Source organism: Cotesia typhae, unplaced genomic scaffold (assembly GCF_013202065.1).
Source record: "Cotesia typhae breed Kobodo isofemale line unplaced genomic scaffold, CoteBio_Ctyphae scaffold_45, whole genome shotgun sequence".
In the NCBI taxonomy this organism is placed as follows: domain Eukaryota; kingdom Metazoa; phylum Arthropoda; class Insecta; order Hymenoptera; family Braconidae; genus Cotesia; species Cotesia typhae.
Window position 1 is genome coordinate 311,315 of NW_027423777.1, and position 27,938 is coordinate 339,252.

Genomic DNA, 27,938 nt, shown 5'->3' on the forward strand with positions numbered 1-27,938 from the left:
CGTTAATTATAATTATTAGTTATAAGTATGTGTAATAACTACAAACAGTTGAGACTGCTAATATTTCTCGCAGAGCTTATATTAACGACTCACGCTAATGTTGTAAATTGTAAGAGATAACACCGGAGCATACATAAAAGAATTTATTATTCATAGATCATAGTAATTAAATTTAAATATCTATTTTTTATTCGTTGAAACCCTGATTTTGGATTTGTTATTCTTTATGCTATTTAAAGTTATTCTAAGTTTAACTATTAAAACGACATTATGTAAAACTTCTTTAATAGACTTAATTTTTATTATTGTTATTTGATTTTCGATTAACGGCCTTAAATGTCCGTGCTTAGTTACTTCCAGATTCAAATTTTATATCAACAGAAATCATAAGTTACAAAATTCAATATTTTTTATCAAATTTAATAGTGAGACAAAATTACTCTTTTTTGTGCTCGGTTTAAATTCAATTACTTGAAAGTTCATTTAATTTAAACGTTAAATTAATTAAATCAGAAATTTTTTTATTATTTATTGGTCTAATTAAAACTCGATCGAGTGAAAATTATATGAAATTAAAATTTTTTTTTCGTAGCGAGAAAAATAGTGAATTTGCCAGATATTTACAGATTTTTTTTCTGTTTAGTATTACGAGATTATATTCAGTATACAATTTTACAAAAACAATTTATCCTTTTGAAATGAAACTACATTAACGATATATTCCTTCAGAATTCTTTTTTTTTTAATATTCTGTGTGATAGTTTTGAATCAAGAAGAAATCTTGAAACAACTTCTTTTTTGAAAAAGATAAAAATGTCAAAAAAATATCCTTGTACAAACTTATCCTGATGAATAAGCTCTTTTAAAAATATCTAAAGCTAAAAAAATATTCAGCGGAGTATCTATTTTTTAATAAAAAGTCATTAATAAATTAACCTTTTGTTTATATCGATACTGCCATTCTAATACGTCGTATCCCATATTTTGAAAATTTTACAGAAGACGGTAAAAACGATTCATTTTTAACATTGATTAAATGGGATTCGACTGACAAAAATATTTATTTAAAAATAGTATTTAAACTAATTGAGTGTTATTTCTACTGAAAATAACGCAAGAGCCTTTGGCCATATATGATAGCTAAATTTGACATTAAAGACAAATTCGGGACGTAGGGAAATAAAGGATAAGGGGGAAGGGGGGGACCTTTACTCAGTAGGAATTTTCGGTAACTGAAAAAGTAACTCGGACAGTCCAGACCGGGAATCGAACCCGGATCATTTGGTTACGCGCCAAAGGCTCTACCAGTTAAGCTATCCGAGACACTGTCCGTAATTACTATTCAGTCACCTTATAAGAGTGGATTGACCTTTAAAATTTTAATACGACTTGCATAACATTGTTATGATTCTATTTTTCAAAAAAAGTCAATTTGTCAAATTTTGTGGGATACGATGTATTAAAATAGCAGTATCGATATGTATTTTTCTAGCTGAAGATATTTTGAACAAACCTACACAATTATTATATTAGTTTTTATTTTTATGACTTAAAATTGATGATAGTCATAAACATTAGCGTTATGAAAATAACAAAATTACTCGGTGTCTTATAGATAACTTTTTTATATTTTTAATTTATCGCCCTTAGGAAATTAATTCCATAAAATGAACATAAATTTCATCGCTTTTTAGAAAATAATTGACATTTTTTAACATTTTGTTTTTCTCGTTTGTGAAATGTTTGACATATTTTGCGACGATCGATTTGCGAATCAAATTTAAAATATGAATATTTTGATATGAAACGAAAGTTTCTATATTTCTATTATTGCTATTAATAGAATACTAAACAAAAATAAGGCCTTGCAATGAAAATCTAAAAATTAAAGGCTGTATTTCAAACTAAAGAACATACGAATAGAAAAATTATTTCTTAAAGCATAAAATCTGTTTATAATTTAGTGGTAGGTAGTTAATTAATTTGATAGACCGTAAAGTAATTTTTCTTTAATTATGAAGCTTAGTAGTGGAATTTGTCAGTGATTACGATCATTAATAATTAATAATAGATAAATAGAAAATAAATCAAATAGAAGGTTGAATAGAATGTTCGATATGATTCAACTTAGGAACGAGAGTCTGTAGAGAAAAATATCGCGATCGGTCGGTGGCGTCGACACTGGTAATATGTTGAAACTGACAAGGCTGACTGATGTTATTCTTCGTAGGTAAAACAAATTTCTTCTGTGGAGGCTGTTTCTTCTTCTTCTTCTTGCCGGGCACTGAGAGGCTTATGTTCTCCGGACAAGAAATGAGACGTTCAATATGCTGCCAGAGATCATTAGCGGCTTTTGAGTTGTCGAAACTTAATCCTGCTAAGCGTGTGTGATCGGATGATAAACACATTGTGTGGAAAGCTGGTCCAGATACCTGTCAAATAGTTTCATTTATTAAATATGCTAATTTAAACTTTTGTTAACAATCGGATTTTTATTTTATCCATTTATATGTTCTTGTATCGACATTACGTGACATTTGTTAGTTGTATAGAAAAGTTAAGAAAAGTATTTACCTTGTAAGACGATAAATTGTCGATAGTTTCACGCCATAAAGTGAAACAAGTACCCCTTTCAGCAAGTAAGATTTGTATACGTCGTTTCGATCGAGATCGTGTTTCACCTAGATCTAAAACCACCACTGGAATACCGGTAAATCGAAGATCCCAATGCTCACTTTGCGCTGCATTACCCAGATATAAATTTGCCAGGGATTCACAAACGAATACCTACAAAATTTAATGTCTATGTTTAGGTTTTGTAAAAATAATTCTCCGTGCAAAAAGAATTGTTTCATGATGAATTACATTCCTTAGTTTATGTTTTAAAAATAATTAATTTATCAAAAAAATCATTTCAATTTTTTTTACAATAATAAAGTTTTTTTTATTTTCTCAATTCATGTCGTATAAAAAAACTAAAAATAATTTCCATTCTTTTGTTTTAAGGGCCAAAGTTTAATTATTTTCCTTAAAGCCAATAAAAGATAAAAAAAAATTGAGGTTCTTGAAGCACAAAATAGAATTTGCATCTTATATAATTTTGAAGAGGGAAATTGCCTTGAATCAAGACGAAAAATTCTTTAATCAAGTAAAATTTCTTTAAATCAAGAAAAATTTCCTTAAATCAAGAAATTTTCTACTCAAATCAAGAATGTTAAGTTCTTCAAAATTATATATTCAAGAACATTTTTTTTTTCTGTGTACAATAATTGTAATAATACGCTCGATTTTCTAGTAAGATTAATTTTTTTTTGCACGGACGTAAACATAATTGTTAATAAACAACGTCATAAGTGGACTATTTTTTATTTATTAAGTTAGTATTTTCAAAAAGAAGCAACATTTTGAAAGTTACTACCTTCATTTTTCTCAATCGATTGTAATTGACAGATCAATGTTAAGACAAAATTGAAAATGATTAACCTCGTTATTTATATTGAATAGGTCTTGTTCAATTATTCAATTAGAAAAGATATTTTAATTGTGCAATCAACGTTTGTAAGCTAACTAATTTCATCAACCACAATTGATAGTCATATTTTTAATTTTTAAATGGAAAAATTTCATCAAAAACAATTTTGTTTTCCTGAATTTTTTTTTGGTCCAAATATATTTTTTCGGCGCATAAGTGACAGCAACATTTTTCATTTTTTTCTCTTCTGTATATCGTAAACACACTTAAAATTATTTTTATTATTCTCATATATTCTCTCAGCACAAATCCCGTGAAACATAAACATCAAGAATCTTTTCTTCTGAGTATTTATTTTATTACGTCTTTCTCAGTACTCATACTCTCAAAGTACTTATCATATGTATCTTTTTTTTCAATTTCAAGTAATTTAATACTTGATAATACTGTATGTAATATAAGGATATCGATAAGTACGGCGTTGAAAAATATTGAATGGAAAAGACAATAATTAAAATTTTATCTCTGTGGAATAAATAAATGAATTTCGGATAGAAAAATCTTTCTAAGAATTAGAAGAAAAAAATCACTTTTAACTTTCCCGAAAGTTTAGAACTTTATACTGGAAGAGAAATTTCTGTAGTTTAACTTAAAAAAACTCAAATTTTCAGATGATCAATTTGAAATGCGAATAAATTTTTTTTTATTCTGTGATTGTGTGAAGGTGTGAAAATGTTTCAAAAGATTCGAACAAATCCATAAAAATAATTCTTGCATCACACGTTAATTTTCATTGAATTTAAATATTTTTGACCCTAATGATTCTAATAATTTACAAATTTTTCTTTACTCATTGAGATAAAAAGTGGTAATCTAAAAACTTTCGATCTTTTTTAAAAATAAATCTTAAAGTTTAAAATAGGTCGTGACAAATTCACTTTTTAAATCCCTTTTTATCAATCAATATATTTTAACAATCATAATGAGATCACTATTATATCAATATACATGTACCTATTCTCAATTTAATAAAACAGAAAAATATTTACACTGCATAGTAAATAATATATATTTGATAATAACATTAAGTGTTTTTTTAGTATGATATAAATCTGGATTTTCCAAGTATAAAGCTTATAGCTTGATTTGATAAAATCGTAACGCGTAATGAAAACTGATAGTGTATTTAACTTTAACAGATGAATAAATATTGATCGAACTATTTTAATAATAAATAAAAATTGATGGTTCTTTTTAGAAACATTGAATGTTCCAAAGTTACAAAGTGAAAATATATTAAATTATGTACTGAATAAATAAAATAAAATAATAACGTAGAACAAGATAAGATAGTGGACGTACCAGATTAGCAAAAAATGTAATTTCATGAATCATTCGTAAGCTTCAATATTTAAGCAAAAAATATTTCTGCTATGATTTATTAACTGTTTATTTTTTAATTGTTTTGAAAATCCTAGTCTGCAGAGAAAAAAAATTATTTTTTTGTAAACTTTACCTCTTTTCGGTAAAAAACTATTTAGTAGAACGATTAGTTCAACTCATCCCAAAAGAAGAAGGATAAGCAAATAAAAAAGTAAATAATTACCTGTGATTTTAATCCACGAAAGAAAGTTTCGAGCTGTTCTCGTTCAAGCTGTGTGACTGGTTCCAACCGATTTTCATCGTTATTCTCCGAACTGCCTTCACTTCCCTCGTAACTCGACGTGGCTGACGTGTCTGCTTCACCTGTTGATGACAATCGTCTTCTTTGACTTGTATTACCGTACTCACTGTAGTAAGACGAACTGTGAAGGGACAGATTTGACTGTAATGTTGGACAGGAAGAAGCGTACGCTGCACCGTTCATTGTATGCTAACTGGAAAAAGTAAACAAATAAATAAATTAACTAGTTTTAATAAATTAATAGTTTACAAAAATTAATAACTGTAGTAGTCTATTTCTTTATTTCAATAATTGTTTTAAGCTATAACTATACTTTTTACAATATCTGAATGAAATTAATTAAGTTTCACAATAATTAATCAAGCCCGCAGAATGTAGATATCAGTAAAGATACAATCAATTAAATTTGGATATAAATATAAATATTAAGATGGTATTCCATGATTACAATAATGTGATGGTTGAATAAAGAAAATAGGACAAGTGTCGTAAACTGGTGGTATGTATATCTCAAAGACTGAGGAAAATCAGAGGACAGAGGAAAAATTTTTGAGAGTGAAAAAGTACTTTCACATAATTATAAATAATGTATTTTCTGACTCAAAATGTTGCGAAAATTTTCTTATAATAAAAAAAAGAGTAATATTTTGGTAATAAAATTTTTATCTTTATAAGTCTTAACTTTTATGAACTAATTTATTTTAGTGTATTAATTCAAATTTTTGCTGGTATTGAGTGTATATATGGAATAAAAGCGATTAAACATATTAAGACAGTCAGTCTGGTCTGTTGACATTTCAAATGATTTGTAAATATTATTTAATTTTTTAGAACTTAGTGTTTCTATATTATTATACGAATAGATTATACTCAAGAAACATATTAAAAAAATACGGGGACGGTTCCAACCAGGATTCGAACCTGGATCTCCCGATCATATATTTAGTGTACAACTATTTAAGTTAGCTCTTCTTCCTCAAGAAACATATTTTTTGTTTTTCAAAATGGTGTTCTTGGTTCAAGATGTTTTTTTTTTTTTTTTTTAATCAAATTAACTTTTCTATTAGTGTGGAGAAGTCCATTCGAGTCAATTTTTTACTTTTTAAGATTTATTACATTAATATGACGATTTGGTGTCCCTTGGTTGTAATTAGTATCAAAAGAAGTATGAGAAAAAAAGATTATCTGTAAAAGAAAAACTAGATCACCCAAAATTTTAATCATAACAAAAAACAAAATATTTTTTAACCAAATACTGTTATTAAAATTTTAGTCAAGAAACATAGAATTAAAATCATGACGACTGAAGTCTTAAAAACTCGTATTGAACTTCAAAAATTAATCATCGTCATTACTTTTAATATCGATATCTGAGAGAGGGGGGGAAGCTTTGCCCGCTATCCCCCACTGGGGGTTCGTCCCTGGACTCAAACCGGAAATTCGCCCTTAGGCCCCCTTATTTAGATACTTATTCTTTTCTTAGCAATATTAATATTTTAGTTGTTTTTGTACCGAGCAGTTATTACCAAAGTTATTTTTGTACCGAATTTTTTTTACGTGAGTTGTAATGACCGAGTATGGTTTTGCCTAGAATTATAAAATACCGAATTATTCATGTCGGTGTCCATTTTTCCGCGGATAGTATTTTTTTCATATAAATTGAACGCCCTCTTTCGTTCTGACGTGTAAATCATAAAAAAATAACCAACAAAATGATTTATTTCATTAAGCAAGGCTATTTTAGTAATAGCTTTTTAAGTTTATGCAAAATATTTTTAGTTAATAAGAAAAGTTTCTGAACATGAACGAAAAACACAATAACATGAAAATTCTGACAGCCTGATCTGAATTTAATCTTGTCTCATGTTTTATAGATTCCCATTAACATATCTTTTCTTGTTAATTTAAAACAGAAAATACTTCAATTTATAAAATAATATTAATACTATAATTAAATTGATATTTACGGATAATTTATTAATTAAACGGTGAGATAAAGTAGTTCCGAGTAGAGGTTAACTCCCAACAAAATAAATACAGTTAAGTAATCGAATATACGAACGGAGTAAAATAAAATTTCAAGGTGGAGCCGTTACATCCACTCAAGCGATTGAATAGTCACGTACCAGATTATTAATAAGAGTAACTATAAACATAATATTATGAAAACTCATAATATAGGAGATAAATTTTCGAATTCTTAGCAAAGTGATCTACATTATATTGCGATAAAAAGAAATAAACTAAGCGTGGGAAGAGTATGTCTAGTCTGATTGCCTGAGAAACAGTCCAAGATCTAGTTATATCTATATATTCCTACGGATGTATATGTGTATGTATATGCTCAAAGGGGGGGGGGGGGCTCAACAACAATTATATAGGATACATATGAAAATATATAGAGAATAGAGGAACCTTATCGTACTTGGAAACAATGCCCAACAACGACTACCACTCGACTGGTATTTCATGACGGAGAATGGACTTCCGGTGATGTATGAATGTATATCGTATCATGCGACTACGTATTTTCCTCTATACGTGTCTAGTTACATTCATTACGATCCAAACTGAGTTATCTATCATGCACACACCGACATCCATCAAACGATGTTTTTTTATAAGAAAAAACAAGAATGCTTTCCAAATTTTGGAAGCCACGTGCATCCTAAAATGTTAGCTTTAAATGTCAATCTAAATTGCAGAAGTTAAAATATTTCTCTCAATACAAAATGAAATTTTTTCTTTTGCATTTTAGAAGGAATTTTAATAAAAATTATAGTGATGTTTTGTAATCTTACTTGAACAACTATAATTGAATTACTCATTTTTGGGATAAAAATTAAATCAATTATGGTAAAACTTTTACTTATAGATTATAACATTGTAACTACTTGAGTAATCTGAAAAACTATTTCGGTCGAGAAGAATAATTATTTTTCAATAATTTAAACTAAATTCTGTACCATACATTTAGTTATTATAATTATGAGCATGAACACAACAATGTTGTGAGGTTTGACCTAGTAAACTTTTGAAAATGAAATTTGCTTGGCTGCCAGTGTAGATCGTTCAACTGAAAATTATAAAAGTCGATTTGAACTTGGGTAATTTCGATTTCTGCTAACTAAGACTGTTGAGTTCATTAACTATACTTCACTCACTAAATCTGAAACAGTGAAAATGACTGAAAAATAGTGAATAATTAGTGTTTCAGATTTGAAAAGTAGGTGAAGATTTTTTTGAATTAAGCTGAAATAAACTTTGTTGATAGCTGATAGAAAAACTATCTCAATTCAAGAGAAATATTCCTTGCAAAAAATACATTTTAAAGATAACCAGTTGTCAAGCTTCGAGAATTTCTGGTTTTGAATATTGTTTTCTTGGCTCAAGAGATCAATCTATTATCTCCGGTCGATAACTATTTTTATTTGATTCATTGATTCAAGAGTATGTAATGTTTAATCGACGCAGAAAATTTTTCATTAAAAAGGCCTTTATCTGATTTTGTACCTTTTTAAGGTTTCATATGGTTTTCAGTGATATTTAATTTATTATAATTATTTTTCAGCGTAGGTTAAATAGATTAAAATTTTCACGCTCGATAAAATTTATTTATTTTGTTTCGCATAAGTAAATGCTGTCATATATCAAATGTTAATCTATATTATTAAGAAAATGAGGAAAATTTTATGACAGGCAAATCTCTCTTATCAAATTTCCATATATAGTTAATTTTGGTACCTTTATCTCCTTTCATGGTTTTATATATTTATGGCAATAGCCTATTTTTATAGGAAGTTTTTTGAGAAGTTTTCAATAGTCCCGAAAAAAATGTTCAGACATGACCATAAATAGTCGTGCCTAATTGTTTGTTCTTTAAGTTTTTTCTTTCTTTTGCGTTATATTTTCCATTGAATGATTGATAATTAAACATGTCATGACAATATTATTTTTTCCAAAAGTACTCAAATTATGTATATTATGATTAAAATACCAAAAAATCATTAGGCAAAAGATTTTTGTTCTTAAGTCGTAATCGTCGGCAGTATGGAAGGTAGAGGTAACTCTACCCTCTATAATCGGCAGTCATATATAGTCACCACAGGTTCTTAGTTTTATTTTCTTCAAAAAACTTTATGTTCGTGGTACAAAATTAGTAAAACTTCATTCGAAATAGCAGAAAAACTTTTCAAAAAACATAATTTTTACCAATGGATTACTATCGAACAAAAAATCTTCGAAAATTCTTTCACTTATTGAAAACATTTAAATGTGAATAAAGTAAATAAATAAAGTAAAGTACGTGTGCATAGGTATACAGAAGTACACTGACCCCATTGCGGTGTTTTAATTGGCTTACGTTAAGATCTCATAATTTTTTTTTCACTCAGTTATGTAGAGATAAAACTCATATTATACTACACTATTTAATTCTAGGAGCTGAGAGTTAATTAGACTTTCCTGACCTGAGGCATCGGAAGAATTTTTTTTATCAGCTATTACATGGTTTTGTGGAATGCTTAAATTATTTTTAATTCCAAGTGAGATAATATATAATTACAATAGTATAGATAGAATAATAATAGTGAAGTAAAATTATTATTATCTACTAAAATATATAATTAACAATGAACAGTCATCCGAGCTAAAATGACAAAAATCGTTTTTTTGTCCTCGAGTTTAATTAAATGAGTAATCAAGCATATGTCCGTTCTCGGTTTCAACTCCAACTGTCAGATCTTAATGGTATCATTAACGATAGCATGGGTGCAATGAAACTAATTGACCGTGTCAGTCTCCGTACTTATATTCAAGTCAATGAATTTGAAATGTCAATGGATGATGTCATTAAATGTTAAAGTTACTTTTTTTTATCATTTGTAATAAAAAACTGAAACTATTTTTCAATGTTTAGAAGTTCAAGGTTATCGAAGTATAAAAGGATCTTTATGCAAAAATTTTTAGCTCGTTTTTAAACTAGAATTTAAATTTGCGCGCGCAAGCGCGCGCCTGACTATAGAATTTGCATATATTTTCATGCTCATGATATATTCAATCAATCACATCACAAATAAATTGGTTTCACATATATTTAATCTCTATTTTAATATTAAGATATGGGCGCAATTAACCAATGTTTTTGAAACATAATTGACAAAATTGATGAACAGAATAGAAAAATCTGATAAAACAACTTGATCGAGCTAAAATTAAAATGTTTTTATGAAAAATCATTTATTTATTTAATAAAAATTGGAAATCAAAAGAATAATTGAATGATTTAATCCATTATCCGACAAATTATTGTTATTATCAAAAAAAAAAAAAAAAAAGAAATTATTTGTCGTAGCTCAGTTCCAGATTTTTCACTTTCAATAGTAATTAAAAGAAACGATTAATCAATAAGATTTTATTAAGAACATTCTAGATTTTCCGATGAAATAATAAATTTATTCAAAGTAAAGTTTTATCATAACTGTTTCAAACTACCATTAAAAGAGACTTTTAAATGGTCGGAAACTGGGCTCCGTATTTTAAAAAATAGTTTATTTTTTGTTTCAAAAATACACAATTATATAATTATACACAATTATATATAATTTGGATGAATCACTAAGAAAATAATAATAGTTGATGCAAAAATTGAACCACAGAATGTTTTTACCAAATTTGAAAATATGGAACACAAAAAAAAGTTCGATATGTTTACTTATTATAAATAAAACCCAAGCAATTTTATGAATTATTCAATACTCAATGTCAGCATGAACTTTTTACAACTCCCGCAATATTATAATTTAATATTCCAATACTAAGTTATTTACAAACTTTAATTATCGTGTGAAAAAATCAATGTCGAGAGGGTAATCTGAAATTCTTCAATAATTCTAAAAAATTAATAAAATTTAATAATTTATTTTCAATAGTACAAAAAAATGACTAACGATCTGAAATTCAACTTTACCAACAAAAAAAAATAATTTCAAACTTTGATTATATCATTATTATTAACAAACAAAAAATATACCCCACAGCATAGAAACATAAAACCTCTTGTACTTGCAGAATGGGGAAGGGAAAACAAATATTAAATATTGGCATTATTTAACCGTCACTTAAACAATGAAAAAAAAGGAAAAAAACGCTTTTAAAGTATCTCTGACGTAATGCTGTGTATCTATGCATAATTATTTTTCTTCACAAGTATTTGCGTCGTATTATCGCTTATTTATGCTCAAATGGTGAATGAAGATAAATATTTCTTTTTTCTCCTAGCTCTGTCACTTTGATAAAATTAACGAGTTTCCTTTAACAAGATAATTGATTAATAAATGTTTCATCTATCATTATCATTATGAAAAAAAAATAAGATCACCTAATTAAAATTTGATTGCATTAAATTAATTTATAACGTTAATAAATTGAAGAAAAAAAACGACTAAATGTTATAATGAAAGTGTAAGCAGCTTTGTAAGTATCGTGTGTTATTACCCGATTTATTTAATTCTTCATTACTTTCTTCCGCGTGAACTTGTTTATTCGCATGACGTGAGACACTGGATATGAGACATTAAACCGGATATGGAATAGCCCCCTACTCTACCCCCTCGTACTTGTGTACTCAAGTATGGTTTTTACACAATACATAGAGGTTTTATTAATTGGAAGAGACTCAATGACTCATCGTCATCATCATCTTCGTCGTTGTCGTCATCATTATTATTATCATCCGAGATGCATATGATCAAACAATGTTTGTGAGAAAATTCTTGTTCAACATCTTGCAGATTGTATATGCTATGATGGACATCTATGCACGCTATGGTCTGCACATCTGTATTAGTTTATGCATTTAACTTATATATGTGTCTAACTGAAAACATCGTTCCGATCTAGTGAAAAAATTTTCCATGCCATTGAACGTTTTGCTCGAAGTAAAACTTGGAATGCGTAATGGAAAATATATATATATATATATATATATATATATATATATATATATATATATATATACAATAGGGTGGGTCAAAAAAATCAACTATTTTTTTTTTACAATTAATACGGAAAAATGGGTTACTAAGCACCTTAAAAAAATTCTCACCAAATATGAACTCTTAATTTTAATAGGAAGATCCTCCGCGTCGCAGTTTTTCATTTTTTTCTCAGTCCAATAGAAAAAAATTCATTCCTCATCATTAATTGGTCGTACAGAAAAAATTTTTTTAAGAATTTTGTAGGAAATTTAATGCTCTACAAAAAAGGTATTTTATTTATAATTTTCCGTAAACCTCACCATTTCACTAATATTGAAGATTTAAGATTGATTATTTTAAGTCAAATGTCACTTTTGTTTATGAATTTTATAACTCGACAAGAAATGGCTATTATTGAATGGGCAATAGAAATTTTTGTAGCAAATTAACTGCTCTATAAAAATGGTATCTTATGTTTTGGCGATTAAATTAATCGTTCAAAAGATATTCATCATCAAACTTTCATGTATATCGATTTTAAGAGTTTTTGATTAAATAATCGAAAAATTTCAATTTAATCTATCAGTTTTGAGAAAATTTCATTTTTGTCTTTAATGTAAGTATTATTTGAATTTTGTTTTCAAAATTTTTATTCAATAATTCCAAACTTTTTATTTTTCATCATTAGAAATCACGATCATGTTGTTTTTTTATAACGTCTTCAAAACGTCTTAAAAATTTTTCCACTACAGCTGTATATTGTCCTTGGGAAAATTTCTTCTGTAGAGAATTTTGTTTTGTATTCTATTTACTCTGTTTCCCTTGTGAACTAGCGCCACCTACATTTTTCTTTATAGTTATATTGTTTTTATTTGTTTACATTTTCTACAGCATTTTTAGTGTTTCCACAAGTTATGATCTTGTATATGTGATAAAACGATTAAATATTTACAAATTTTGCGGTCACTACATAAATTTATATATTTATCGAAAATATGGATAAGGAAATTCATTTGATCGGAAAACCCATACAAAAAATTTCAGAACGTAAGTTGCCAACAGTGAAAGAGGTTATGAGTGTTTTTTTTTATCAGCTCAAAGTGTTAAAATGTTCTATCAAACAAAGTGCTAAAAATGTAACTGATCAAGTTATTGAACTATGGAAAAACAACCAGATTCCGACTAGTGGATCAACTAATGTAATACAAAAAATTCTTCGCTATCATAACCGATGGTTGAAATTGCAAAAATCTTTTGTGCGAAAAAAATCATCAGCCCAAAACAAAAATGTAATAATATTTCAGAATGAAATCAAAGCATTATTTGATATTGTAGATCATGAATCAATAAAACTGCTTGATAATGATATTCGTGAACTATATTCAAATCAAAAAAGTGATACCCGGAAAGAAATTCTTTCAAATAACCCAAATAAATTAAACAGTACTATGAATACGATGGAAGTAGATGAAAGTCGTGAGTATTTACAACATTTAATTATTATAAATTTTAATCAGAATTGAAAATAAATTAAATTGATTATAAATTATGAATAATAAAGTATATTATTGTTTTTCTAATTAATTATATCATAAATGTCAATATGTTCGTAGATGATAAATAAAAACTCTTTGTGTTCCTTATTTGATGTCAAAATGAATGAGTTCCATATTTTTGCTTCCATTAATTAAATAATAACGCTTATTTTAGATTTGAATCAACCCTCAACCAGCCATGAGATTGTTCGAAGTGAGAAATCAGAGTCATCTTCAACCCTTACATTAAGTCAAGCTACAAATTTCGGTTCAGATTTAGAGTATGTGCCTCAAATACCGACAACACGAGCAAAAATAAATATTCTAACTCCAGAGCTTATCTCAGCACTCGACAGAGCTAATGTTAGTAGTAGAAATGCGATGTTCATTATTGCTCCAGTTCTATCAAGTGTTGGTGTTAATGTAGAAGATACAACTCTTAGTTATCGAACAATTCAACGAACTCGCATGCTCTTACGAAAAGACATTGCTATAGGACTAAAAGATAACTTCAAAGCTCATGATAAATATGTCGTGCATTGGGATGGGAAAATACTGAATGACATTTCTGAATCGAAGTTTGTGGATCGATTACCGATTATTTTGACTGCTTTTGGTACTGAGCAGTTACTTGGAGTTCCAAAATGAATAGTGGATCGGCAGAAAATCAAACAGCAACCATCTTGTCAACGTTAAATCAATGGGGTATTATTAGTTACATCAAGGCTATGTGTTTTGACACGACTGCGGTTAATACGGGTAACTAATCAATGATAAAATATTTAAAAGAAAATTTTATTTTCATCGTTCTAGTTGAATTGTTTTCATACATTAATTAAATTTTCGACACGTGCCCATTAGTTATAATTCTTTATTTATTTATAGATTTTAAATATGCGTTACAATTTTTATTAAATACAGAACTTAAAGTGTAATTATCTATTTTTACTATACAGGAATCCATCATGGTACATGTAAAGAAATTGAAAAGGCCTTAGGAAAAGAATTAATTTGGTTACCATGTCGCCATCATATTTATGAGATTATTTTAAGGAGTGCATTCGAAGTCTATTGGCCAGTATCATCCGGACCAAATGTTCCAATATTTGGCAGATTCAAAAATTTTGGGACACATTCGATAAAACGAAGTATAAATCTGGTGTTGAAGATAGTATTGTTGCTAATATTATTACGAATGAAAAAAATAATCTATCTTCATTTATTAAGCGATACTTACAGGTATTATTTAAATACAATTTTAAGTGTAGAGGATAATTTTTGATTTTTACGAATAATTGATTACTTTTGGTAGTTATCGCAACCCCGAGATGACTATAAAGAAATATTGGAATTGTCATTAATTTTTCTGGGAGAAATGCCACGAGAGCAAGTTTTCTTCAAGCGTCCTGGTGCAGTTCATCATGCAAGATGGATGGCAAAGGCAATTTATTGCCTAAAAATGTTTATTTTTAGAGATGAATTTGACCTTTCTAAGAAAGAATTGGATGGTCTTCGACAATTTTGTATTTTCATAGTTATGGTGTATGTAAAAGCTTGGTTTTCATCAACTTCTGCGACTTCTGCTGCTAATCACGACTTAGAGTTTATGAAAAATTTAATTGAGTACAGTAAAATTAATTCTTTAATTTCCTTGGCTACATGTGAAAAAATGACTTCACATTTATGGTACTTAAGTGATGAACTTGCTATTTTATCACTTTTTGATGATACCGTTCCATTAAACATAAAGAAGAATATTGTCGAAGCTGTTAAGACTCGCGAAGGTACAGATTCTAAAGCAAGAAGATTTATTATTGATAGAAAAAATTTACATTTAATTCTGCAAAAAAATATAAGTGACTTTGTTTCTAAGAAGTCATTAAAACTTTTTCAGATCTTTGATCTGCCGTATGATTTACTTGACAAAAATATTGATTTATGGTCTACTGATGAGAGTTATAATGAAAATAAAGAATTTTTCGCACAATTGAAAGTTGTTAATGATGTGGCAGAGCGAGGTGTCGCATTAGTAAGTGAATATAACCAATGCTTAACGAAAGACGAAGAGCAATTTCAATTTTTATTGCAAGTTGTGAAAGAGCATCGAAAAAACTACCCTACTTGCAACAAAAAATTGTTTGAAAATAAATAGCTCAGTTGAAAATTGAAATAAAAAACTTTCTTATAACTAATTGGAGATTTTTTTCTCTAAAACTGAAATCATAATATATTTATAATGAAAACTTTGCTTTTTTTATTGATAAATGATTAACTAAGCGATAAATAATGTACAATTTATTTTTTTAAATGTAGATAAAAATACTTACACATAAAAAAAGCTTGAAAAACATTTTGAAGTTTCTCAGTTGATGAAAAAAATTTTTTTCGTGTAAATTTTTCTCAAAACTGATAGATTAAATTGAAATTTTTCGATTATTTAATCAAAAACTCTTAAAATCGATATACATGAAAGTTTGATGATGAATATCTTTTGAACGATTAATTTAATCGCCAAAACATAAGATACCATTTTTATAGAGCAGTTAATTTGCTACAAAAATTTCTATTGCCCATTCAATAATAGCCATTTCTTGCCGAGTTATAAAATTCATAAACAAAAGTGACATTTGACTTAAAATAATCAATCTTAAATCTTCAATATTAGTGAAATGGTGAGGTTTACGGAAAAAACATAAGATACCTTTTTGTAGAGCATTAAATTTCCTACAAAATTCTTAAAAAAATTTTTTCTGTACGACCAATTAATGATGAGGAATGAATTTTTTTCTATTGGACTGAGAAAAAAATGAAAAACTGCGACGCGGAGGATCTTCCTATTAAAATTAAGAGTTCATATTTGGTGAGAATTTTTTTAAGGTGCCTAGTAACCCATTTTTCCGTATTAATTGTAAAAAAAAAAAATAGTTAATTTTTTTGACCCACCCTAATATACAACTTAAGCTATGTTTGTGTTTAAATTCAAGTGAGGATATTTACTCAAATATTTATTAATTCTGGTTAAAGTTGGTAATTTATGACTACCCTTGCAACCTTCACCTCACTCTGGAATCACTCTGTATTCAGAGTCAGAGTGAAATCATATTGAAACCAGTGTGGATCCAGAGTGGTTTTGTGCCTTTTTTCCAGAGTCAAATCACAGTGAATCCAGAATGATCCCAGAGTGAATTCAGTAATCCCAGAGTGAATTCAGAGTAATCTCAGAGTGAATTCAAAATGAAACTAGAGTGTTTTCAGAATGTCTTGAAAATGTTTTCAACGTGGGTTTAGCGCTTTTCAGAGTAAATTCAAATAATTCTCAATTTTGTCCTTAGTATATTTATGATAACTTTAACACGAGTGTAGTGTATTGAGTTTTTATAATTTACCTAATTATATTAACAGTTAGACGACAAATGGTTAATAAATTGATAATCATATAGCATTTTTCGACTACATAATTAACAACCATTTCATTCTACAAAATAAGAGATAACAAATTTTGTAATTTGAAAATACTTTCAATTAGTTAAAGGTCTATTTTTATCTTTATTATATTAAATTATGAAGTCAACAGGTGAATTTAGTATTATACATTATTAATTGGTTCCCTATTTAAAAATTTTTAAATGTTATGAATTTTTGTATGACTTAAAAAGATTTTATTTTGAAAATACTAGAAATTCACATAGGGATCAGTTTGATCCGGGAAAAAAAAATTATATATAATTCTATAGAACCATATATAATCTATATATGATTTCATATAATTTATATATAACTATATGTCTTTACATGTATTTGTTTTTAATATTTGATCGAGCTAAATTTTAAATTATTTTAATTTTAAATTATTAAAATTTAACCAATTAAATAATTGTCTTCGAATAAATTAATTTATTAATAGTTAATAAATCTTTTTATCAGTGTATATTGATAATTAATAATTTACAAACGAAATAAAAAATTTTGTTCATTACGCATTGATCGTGTATACGATTTGCATTACTTGTAGTTGTTAAAAACCCTGATATTCAAGTAATTCTCATCGGTAAACTGGTAAAGAATTAGTCTTTCAAGCGTCAGGTCCCAGATTCGATTCCCGAGCGTAACAGTTGTTTTTTATTTGATTCCACTCTGGCTTTAGTCTGGGTTCACTCTGGTTTCATGCTGGAAAATAGGCACAAAACCACTCTGGAACCATCATGATTCCATAACGTTTCCAGAATTTTTTCAGACTGATTTCAGAATGATTTGAAAGTCGCAAGGGTATGGTTATCATTATGATTGTTGAGGTAAAATGAATCAGGTTTGTGTGTATGGAAGATAGTGTGCATAGAAAAAAAAATGTCCTATAATGCAACACTGGCTGTAATGACAACTGACGCATACTTCGATAAGGAAAATGTTTAAGACATGTGTCAATGTGAGTAGTTGTGGCTTTCTAGTAATGAAAATAATGGTAATAATAATAATGATAGTAACATAGGATAGATTAATGTTAAAATATTTTTTAATTAACATGGACATTTGTCGAAATATCGTAATTTTAAGATGTGATGCTCCATTATTTTTTTGCCATGAATAATTGAAAATTTAATTTAATTTTTTTCATTTAAGATTTAAAAATTTTCTAAAATTTCATGAGAATTGTTTTAATTAAGATTTAAGTCGGGTCATGAGCGTAGTTTTTTTTTTATCTTTTATACCTAATCTTTATTAATTCTTTTCCATTCAATTCAATTATTGAAATCTTCATGTTAATTGCACGCCTCATAGCGCGAGGCGCGTGAGGTTGTGCTTTACACTCGACTCGTCAATGTCTAGCAATTTTGCGATCTTTAAATGCCTCTATCTCAACCATATTACACTTATACAATAATTTAAGTAGTGTACACCGAGAAAACACTTAAGTTAAGCCATCTTTTACTTTCTAAAATCATTTCTTGTTGTTATTTTGAAAAAAAAAACGTTTCAAAAAAAATTTTACGTGGACGTCCGGATGTCACCCCATTTAGGATGTACCAACGATTACTCCCGAACGAATTGATATTTCGAGACCGGGTTTTTTTTATTAGTTCAAGATTGCGATGAACTGGGTCCGTATTTCATTTCAGTACTCTAGCTCACGTATTTTTTTTTCTTTAAATTAACTTTTTAAAAAATTCACTATCGCATACACGTACAGAAACCGAACTTTTTTTTCTTTTTTTTATTTTCCTCACGTGAAAACGATGGCGCCACTTAATCCAGTTAAAATGAAATAAAGCAGTTCATTTTTTTTTTTTTGGTACTTCTGTGTATAACGAGTATATACGAAATTTAATAATAATAATAAAATATAAAAAAAATAAAAAAAAAAATAAAAAATGTTTTTTTTTTGCTAACTGTGACATACCAGACTTCCATGCTTTTTTGTATTTACAGAAACATATAGAATTCAGGAACTAAATAACGAAAAATAAATACTTATTGTTTATTTTTTTATTATTGTTGAATTATATACAGACGCTAAGCAGAACTGGCTAAACATTTAAAATACCTAGATACCGATTATTTATACCCTGCAACATCACTAGATTTTTTTTTCTCTCTAGATGGAGCCACAAGAAGAATAAGTGTCTTTATATTTAAAAAAAATAATATTTTTTTTTTTTAACTGCACACGCAAATGGCGTGAAGAATTTTTTATATTTTACTTTAATCAATTTTATTGTGAAATATGAGATTATGAGGCGTGCACTTTTGGATTTTCCAAACTTTTTGTACACTTTAACAAGTCTTAAAAATTGATAAAAGTAAGAATCATGTATTGATTCAATGAGAAATAATTATAAATTTTCAAGTAAAAAACAACACAATTTTCGTAAATATCAAAGAATATGAATAATTTTTTTTTGCATAAAATTTATAATATTACATTTATAATAAATGGTACTCATTTATAATGAAATATATTTTTCGACTAAGAACCAATTTGAAAAACACACTTTAATAGAAAAACAAACTAAAAAGTGGATGATAATTTTCAATAAGTTGAAAATGAAAATAGAGTGATCAGCAAAAATTCATTCTCTCGTAAAAAACGCAAATGCTTGACATTAGTTGTTATAAATATTTTATTGACAAATATCTTAAAAGCAACTCGCGCTTTAATACAATAAAATGCAAAACTAATATTAAAGCATGCTGAAAATATGAGTCATCTAATGAAAAAAAAAAAAAAAAAAAGTCAATCGTCAATTTGAACATAACTTCGATTAGAGTAATAGAACCAAAACAAGAGGATATACTTAAAAAATCTATATTGTAAACGCGGATTAAGTACGAAGTAAATGCGCAAGAAGCTTTTTGTTTATTTAATCTCGACATAGATTTCATTTTAAATATAAGTTTTGTTATTTTATTGTTTTCATAAAAAGCAGCTATTCTACAGTATCTACGCGGAAATGTTTTAGATCGATTTAATACGAATGAAAATAAAATCCATAACGACTCCGGGATTAGCTCCGTAAAAAAAGCTATTGTGCCTCACAAACCGAAGCAATTGGGGAAGTGCTTTCATTTCGACAAATTACTGACATATAACAATCGTTGTTTATTCAATTTTATAAATAATACTCTACCAAAAGTATTCGTAAATGTTAAAAAAATTAAAAAATCATAGTCAAAGAGGTAACTCTGTCATTGACTGACTTTCAGCTAACATTGGTTAAAAAAAAACTGATAAAAAATTTGGCATTGACGTCGGCTAATCCATAGCGTGCACCAAAACAACATATCACCCATTTCACAAATGTTACTATGGCAAATCTTGAAAGTGATAGAAAAATTTAGATTTTATTCAAATATTTTTCTAACAAAAAAACAAATATCAATACAAACTATCTTTATACTTTTATATTATCATTTTTTTTATTCTAAAGTAACTACCGAAAACAATCCTCAAAACAAAAATAATAAAAGATAAACTAAAGAAGTGTTTTATTTAAGAGATAGTAAATTACTTCTTACTTTGAAGCAATATTTACAGAATGTTAAAATAAAGTATTTTTCTAAGCTTAGAGTTCCAATGTTCCAGAAATTGCAGGGAGAATTTAACAGGAATCTGAGAATCAACCATACATAGATATTAAAAATTTATATAACATTCTTTTTGCTAGTGAAAAAGAAAAAAATGTTATATTTCAATTAAGAGTTGACTGCATGGTATTAACTTTAAAAACAATATTGAATTTTTATTAGTAATTTATGATGCGATAAATGTTTTATTCATTAATATTTTTAATTATATGACTGCTTACGACTCTTCTATGATGAAATAAACTTTTAAAAATAATTGACTTATTTTTCATTTTAATATGCACTATGTTTATTCCAATGAGAATCTTGATAAAATAATTAGATGCGCATAAAAATATGTTTATAAAAACTTGTATGCAAGAACTTTTTTTATCAAATCCGCTCAGAAACTTTTGATATAAACACTGTTCTGTTTACCGGGAAGGAAATTACTATTTCATCTAATAGGAAATACGTAAACTGATTTGACGCAAAGACCGACATATTTTCATGTCAATCGCGAAAATATGATCTGTTGTAGGCACAGTGAATAATATTACTATATAGCACGTCAGAGAGTAATCAGACGTAGTAATTCGCATGTTTGCCACCCTCGCCTTCGGCTTAGTTAACATTAGACTCATGGGATGGAATGTCCTACTTGGCGTTCAGTTCACTATTAAATGCAATTTTATAATGTATCTCGTGAAAAAATATGTTTTAAAAATTGAAATGACTCTAACTGGAAATAAAAATAAAAAAAAAACCGTACTCATTAAATAATTCAAGTAGTTATACATAATTAATTTTAATTAATCACGTGTAATTAGAAGCTTATGAAGTAAATTATAATTTTTACAAAAAATACTTTGACACAACATGCATAAAATCCTTTATTTATGATACAGTTATGAAAGTATTATTTCCATAATATGATTCGAGTAAGTTATTACTCGCCTTCACCGAAATACGTCTTGCACTGAGAAAAACATATAATTTCAAGGAGAAATTATTCAAATAAAGAATTTTATTTTTGTAAGTGCCGAAAAAGAATTTTTTTTTGTAGTAAAAGTAAATGAATATTATTTAGTAATTGAAATTGCTAATATTGTACAAATTTAAATTCAAGTTGAGTACGAATATTTTTGAGTTGTGTACTTTTTAGACGTATTTACATTGTTAAAAGTAGTTGACAGTCAGATTTATAAATCTTTTGTTTACAAATCAATTGTTTTAGTCTAGCAGTTAAGTTTTTTCAAGTCAATTTTTTCAACTCGGGTGTCAAGTGAAAAAAAATATCGAATTGACCTGTTGAATGGTACTTAAATTTTTTATATATTCTGCTCTGTTTAGAAGAATTTTGGACAACCTCTCGCCACCTATCTATATTAAAACGAAACTATTTAATGTTAATAAAATGTATTTCACGAAAATTAAAAAGATATAAAATCAAATCAAAAATAATGTAAAATTTACTGTGCTATCAATTTGCCTAAAAAAATCTTTTCTTGTATAACAAATATATGAGAAAAATTTATTTTCGTATTTCTTATGATTTTTTCTTGTATTAATAATATTGTTTTTAGATTAAAGCAAAAGGTATAATGAATAAGAGAACGTTTTTATAAAATTGATAAAGCTATTACTCGTTACAAGCAATTTTGGCTTAAAAAAATAAAAACGCTCATGAAAAGTAATTATATTTTTTAAAGTAAGCAATCTAATAATTAAGTTTTGAAAAATGTTGATAAAAATAAATGAATATTACATCGAAGAATATTTACAATGTGGGTTACCGCGCAGCTAATTCATTTTTGGTTCAGGTTGCAGACATTCGAAAGGTAAAAAAAGTCTCGATGCCGTATATCTTTTGAAGATGGTAAAAACAGGTAAGAGAGAGACGAAGAGGCACAAATGTTAGGGGAAAAAAGAAAGAAAATGAGTAATATAGGAGAAGTAAAGAGTAAAGATTAAGATACGGTCAACGAACCAACTTCTTCAAGCCTCCAGGCATTTTATCCTCGTAATTTTTACATACGAAAGACCCATACCGGTCATATAATGTAATGGAAAAATTAAACATACTTAGTCCGATGTCCGATCTCTGGTTCTCTTTTCTCGCATGGTACTCTATTCAAGTTTGTTGCACCTGATCTGAGAGCCAGGTCCAAAACCTTGGACGTCCCGCGGCTTAAACTTTTAACTCTCAACTGACCTTGTGCCCCGCATGTGATGCCGAGAAAGTTATTTCATTCCTCTTTTCTCAACAGTTGTATATTATATGTAGACCTAAGTTGCGCTACTAATAACCACGGCATCGTTTTTTAAAGAATAAAAAGTATAACAATAAAAAAAATTAAGTCGAGGTGAGTCAACAATGACTAACTTCCATTGTAGAGTCAAGGGCATGAGAATATCATTTCGAAAAAATAAATATGATATAGTAACCACACCCGTTATTTGTATAAAATATAATGATAATAAAAATAATAATAAGAAATAACGAGATGTCAAATATTAACTTGAGTAATGAATGATTGAAGGTTGGGGAATAAACTCTACCAATTTATTTGACAAAACTATTGTTATGATCTTATTCAAATTAAAAATATTCGCGAAAAAAGAGAAAAAAAGCTTAAAACTTTTTGTCAGTTCAACTTTGACCTCAGATAACGTTTCAAGGAGTAAATTTATCCAAAAAAGACTATAGACCTTTTTATGAAACGTTCTACTTCCTATCAGAACATGACCTGTTCTTACCACCAGGATGATCCATTAATCAGTTACAGAAATTAGAAAAAAAACATTTCCCATGATAAACAAATGGTTGAGAGCTGTAGCTCTCATAGTATTTTTTTTGCCACTTCTAACAATATTTTTTAAATATTTGAGAACTGTAGAAAATTTGATTTTTTTTAATTGTAATAAACATTTATATTTATTATTCGTTCATTAGATTTAATTCGTAATTTTTTAACACTATTCTGAAAAAAAAATTAACTTAATTAAACCAAAAAAATTATTTTAAAGAGTTTCACTGTCTTGAAACAAGGCAAAAAATTCTCAAGTCAAGTAAATTTTTTTTAACCAAAAAAAATTTCTCAGTTCAAGAATTTTTCTGCTTAAATCAAGATGATGACGCTCTTCAAAAAGATTATCTTGGTTGAAGAATTTTTCTCATGAATAATGTTAATTCTTTTTTTTTTCAGTATACGTATACAAGTTACCGAATATATTTTAATGTTTAATATATTTTTAAGCTTTAAAAATTTTGGACCGTATTTGATCTTCTTTTATTTAAACACTCAAGGTGATTTTTACGCTGTGGGCAAGTTGTAAATCAGAAAATTGTAAATTTTTGTGTGGTTATCAACAGTATCAAAATGTAATTATTATTCGAACACTAAACTTGAGATAATTGCAATTAAGAGTGAAGAACGTGAAAACCAAAAATTTTCATGGTTTTGTATTGAAGAGATAATCAGATTTTTGTAAAAAAATTGATATTTATTAGAATACTACACTTATAATTTACTTAACATTTTTGGAAATTATTGATATTTTTTTAATTGATTATCATTAACTAGTCAAGGGAGCAAAAATGATCATGTGTTGGAGTGAATAAGAGATGGTCTGTAAGAGAAGCAGAACTAGTAAGTAAGAAAGAAAGCAATAGCGTAAACTATACATCGCACGAAATTGCTTTAATTTAGTATTATAGCTAGATTTGTCAGCTATTTATTAGTTCAGGTCTATAAAAATATTAAAATATTGTTTTCGTGCTATGAATGATAAGTGTGCACTAAAAATTATTATCATTCACTTTTGATGGCTGTGTATGTGACACACTGATCCAGTTGCCACATATGTTCGCTGAAACGCCTCCTGATTATTTTATCTCATATCAAGGTTCATATTTTATTAAAAAGAAAAATGAAAAGATAATAACAATAAAAAGAATGAATCATTCATGCGAAAAAGTCTAAGTGTAAAAAAATCATAAATGCAAAAAAATTAATCTTCGAATTGTTTAGCAAAAAAATTGTTGTAAATATTAATTTTAAACAAAATATAAAAATTTCAATATTTAAATGAGAAAAAATTCTAAAACTTAAACTATGCGCCTGTTTCGAACTATGAGTTCCACAGAGGCGTGAGTTGTATAGAATTTTAAAATTTTAAAGTTCAAATTCGAAAATAATGCTGTGAAGCGAGAAAGAATAGGAGTTACGGATAATCATTACATGAAGCGTTCCAACATTCACGTAACAGGATATTTTTGTGGGAAAGGTTTGAGAAAGGATTAGGGAGAGGACCTTCTTAATGTGAGTGTATAGAATATGCGAGAAAAAATTCGAATAGTTCGGACTGGGATTCGAACCCAGAACCTTCCGATGACATGTCGGCTACTCTACCATTTGAGCTATCCAGTCTATACTAAATTTTACTTTCGCTTATTCTATATACATTAAGCCTCACCGTCCATCTCACTAATTTAAAAATTTTAAAGTCTATATTAAATTAGACCGAGTCCAACTGCGGTCGAATGATATCGTTTTATTATACGCCCGATGAAAAAGTTTTCGAATTTCTCTGAGAAGAGAAGATTTGTTCTTTGTCAAATAAACAATAGCCAGCTGAAAGGAAATCAACAATAGACGAAAAACTTATTGTCGGAAATTTGTAGCAATTTCCAGCGTTAATTACTTTATTTTGCTCGCAAAAATTTGATTTCTAGTATAATTTTTATTTGTAATTATTAGCAATTCTTAAACAACGAGAAATAAATAATTTTTTTTATAATTAAAAAAAAAGTTATCTGAAAGAAATAATTTGCTACGAATGTTAAGAAATTTTTAAAATTGGTCTAAATTTTAAAAGTATTATTTTAAATTCAGTATAATTTTTAACTGTTATAGATCATTCAAAACGAATCATCGTTTTAATTTTAGAACTTCCAAGTTATACTGATAATATGTAAATAATTGATTACATCTTTAAAATGAACTAAAGAAACTGATGAACATTTTTTAACTTAATTATATCTGATAATATATAATTAGTTTACATAACTCAAATGAACTCTTATCTCCTATCTTTGATATCGACCATTTTTCAGGTTTAACAAATTCCAAAATACAGTCGATTCTCGTTTTAAGTCCTATTTGTTTTGTTTTTTTTTTTTTTTTAATCAGACTCGCGTTAATATAAGAGAAACACTAATAGGACTCATAACGAGACTCGACTATAATTTTATTTACCATCTCTCTTTTTGACAAAATTACCCAATCTTTTTCTTTATAATGTTTTCAAGTTTTTCTTTAATCTCAAAATCTAGTTCAATACCAAGTTATCAACTATAATTTCGTAGTCAAATAAAGAGCAAACCAAGTCTTAATTATTTCCACTGCATCTGCTCAAAATATCAAAATTTTTTTTAATTCTACAATTCATTATACCATTAACTATTTATATTATTTTCACAGAAGGAAGGAAAATTGGTTAAAGAAAAATATGTAGCGTGTTAGCAGGATCTATTTCTTAAAACTCATCCTGTGTGTACTCAAGATATCTCACGATCGTACATGAGGATATAATATGGTATGATTTCATAGCGTCCGGTTCTCGAGTAGAGGGCCCGCATGTATTTTATATGAAAAATCCATTTTTATTCCCGCCAAAGTATCGTATACACTTAATTATATCTCTTCGTATTACGAAAATAAAAATGAATAGATAAATTTAAACACAAACGCAAACGTTCATTAGTAATTAGCATTAATAGAATGTTTGTTTAATTTAACAATGATTTAATTCATTGTAATTAATATTACGTATCAAATATTGTTCTGTTTTATATCGCTGCAATAATAATTTTTAAAACCACAAAACAAAATATATCATAAAAATTTCTAAACGGAATTTTTTGTAAAAAAAAAAATTTATAAAGTAATTCATAATTTTTTCAACAAGCAAATTATTTTAAAAATTCCACTAATGGAAATTTAAAAAAAAATGTGAATATATTTGTTAAAAACATTTTTTTGATAATGATTTCTTTGACTTAAATTTAAAAATTTTCAAGTTATAAATAAATATTTTTATTATTACAAAAATATCAATACAAAAAATGCACTAAGCATTTTGAAAAACCTTTTTCCTGTGAAATTTTCAGATTTTCGTTTACAATTTAGTCAAAAATTTTTTAAAAATCGTTGACTTATTTTATGCTTACATCAGCAAATATCTGATCAATGTTTAGTTTCAATATAAAAAATAAATTAAAGATAAAAAAACATGTATTCTTTCGGATTTACAATATTTCTACATGTGAAACTGAAAAAAAATTTTTTTTTGTAATTATTTGGTTTGAAAAAATTCTAAAAACTTTTAGATTTTTTAGTTTCAATTTTATAAAAATAAATGTTAAATTCATCATCAAGAATTACTATTCATATACTACTGTAATTGATAATTTTTTTTTTTATCTAGAACAAATTTAAACTGTTAACATAAATAAAAAATTCAATGTCGCAATAATTCAAGCATTGAATGAAGAAAACATAAAAAAAATTTACCTTTGAACAGAATAATTGTGTATAAAATTTTTGATTTATGCCTTTGATATGTACATTGCAAATTAATAACAAAATAATTAATCACTTCACTAAGATAAATTCCATTTGACAATTCACTCTATAAATAATAGTTTAACTAAACAACGAAAAAATGTATAGAAAAAATAATAGTTGTAATCACTGACCGATAATGGTATTGATTTAGCAAATTATTAGCGAGTGAAAACAGTTATTAGTTGTTAGATAGTGTAGTATTAATATTTGAGTTTCAGTCGAAATCACAATACCAGATAGAAGAGAGGAAAACGCGCAGGTCTTAATTCAACGGTGAATGGCGTTAGACTGAGGACTGAGGCAACACAGCGTTTGTGCGTCACGATTCAGCCGCGAGCTACTAGCTGGAACGACCATCTACTCCTTGCCTTATAGCTACGAGTTATATTAAATAGATATATAGATATAGAAGTTAAATGTAGTAGTGTAGGCTTGGTAAAATCCAGAGCATGCTCTTGCGCACTGGAGATGACACTCTCGGTCTCAACTCGTGCTAGAGAGTCCCTTGGAAATACCAAAAAAATTCACCTGACATTTACGATATAATACCTTTGAAGTATCTTCTGTTTTAACTTACTA

The 27,938-nt window shown here is 27.4% G+C and overlaps 3 protein-coding genes and 1 non-coding gene across 5 annotated transcripts; 2 read left to right on the top strand and 2 right to left on the bottom strand.

The window, feature by feature from the left end:
* Nucleotides 1-731: 731 nt before the first annotated feature.
* Nucleotides 732-27,704, bottom strand: Mesr3 (misexpression suppressor of ras 3). 2 transcript variants are annotated; one of them, XM_074257497.1, is made up of 4 exons: nt 27,306-27,704; nt 5,079-5,349; nt 2,575-2,787; nt 732-2,432 (listed from the first exon to the last, which is right to left on the bottom strand). In XM_074257497.1, exons 2-4 carry the CDS (start codon nt 5,337-5,339, stop codon nt 2,088-2,090), a joined length of 819 nt encoding a protein of 272 aa, XP_074113598.1. In that variant the 5' UTR covers nt 5,340-5,349; nt 27,306-27,704; the 3' UTR covers nt 732-2,087. The 2 variants fall into 2 exon arrangements, with proteins under 2 accessions (XP_074113598.1, XP_074113599.1); XM_074257498.1 differs by lacking the exon at nt 27,306-27,704 and adding an exon at nt 11,652-11,675.
* On the bottom strand, nt 1,252-1,324 carry Trnat-cgu (transfer RNA threonine (anticodon CGU)). Its single transcript has one exon. It is a non-coding gene; the product is annotated as a tRNA-Thr (tRNA).
* On the top strand, nt 12,989-14,316 carry LOC141537007 (uncharacterized). Its single transcript, XM_074257846.1, has 2 exons — nt 12,989-13,609; nt 13,844-14,316. Exons 1-2 carry the CDS (start codon nt 13,129-13,131, stop codon nt 14,314-14,316), a joined length of 954 nt encoding a protein of 317 aa, XP_074113947.1. The 5' UTR covers nt 12,989-13,128.
* Nucleotides 14,792-15,854, top strand: LOC141536881 (uncharacterized). The gene is made up of 2 exons (XM_074257660.1): nt 14,792-14,907; nt 14,981-15,854. Exon 2 carries the CDS (start codon nt 15,044-15,046, stop codon nt 15,818-15,820), a length of 777 nt encoding a protein of 258 aa, XP_074113761.1. The 5' UTR covers nt 14,792-14,907; nt 14,981-15,043; the 3' UTR covers nt 15,821-15,854.
* Nucleotides 27,705-27,938: the final 234 nt, after the last annotated feature.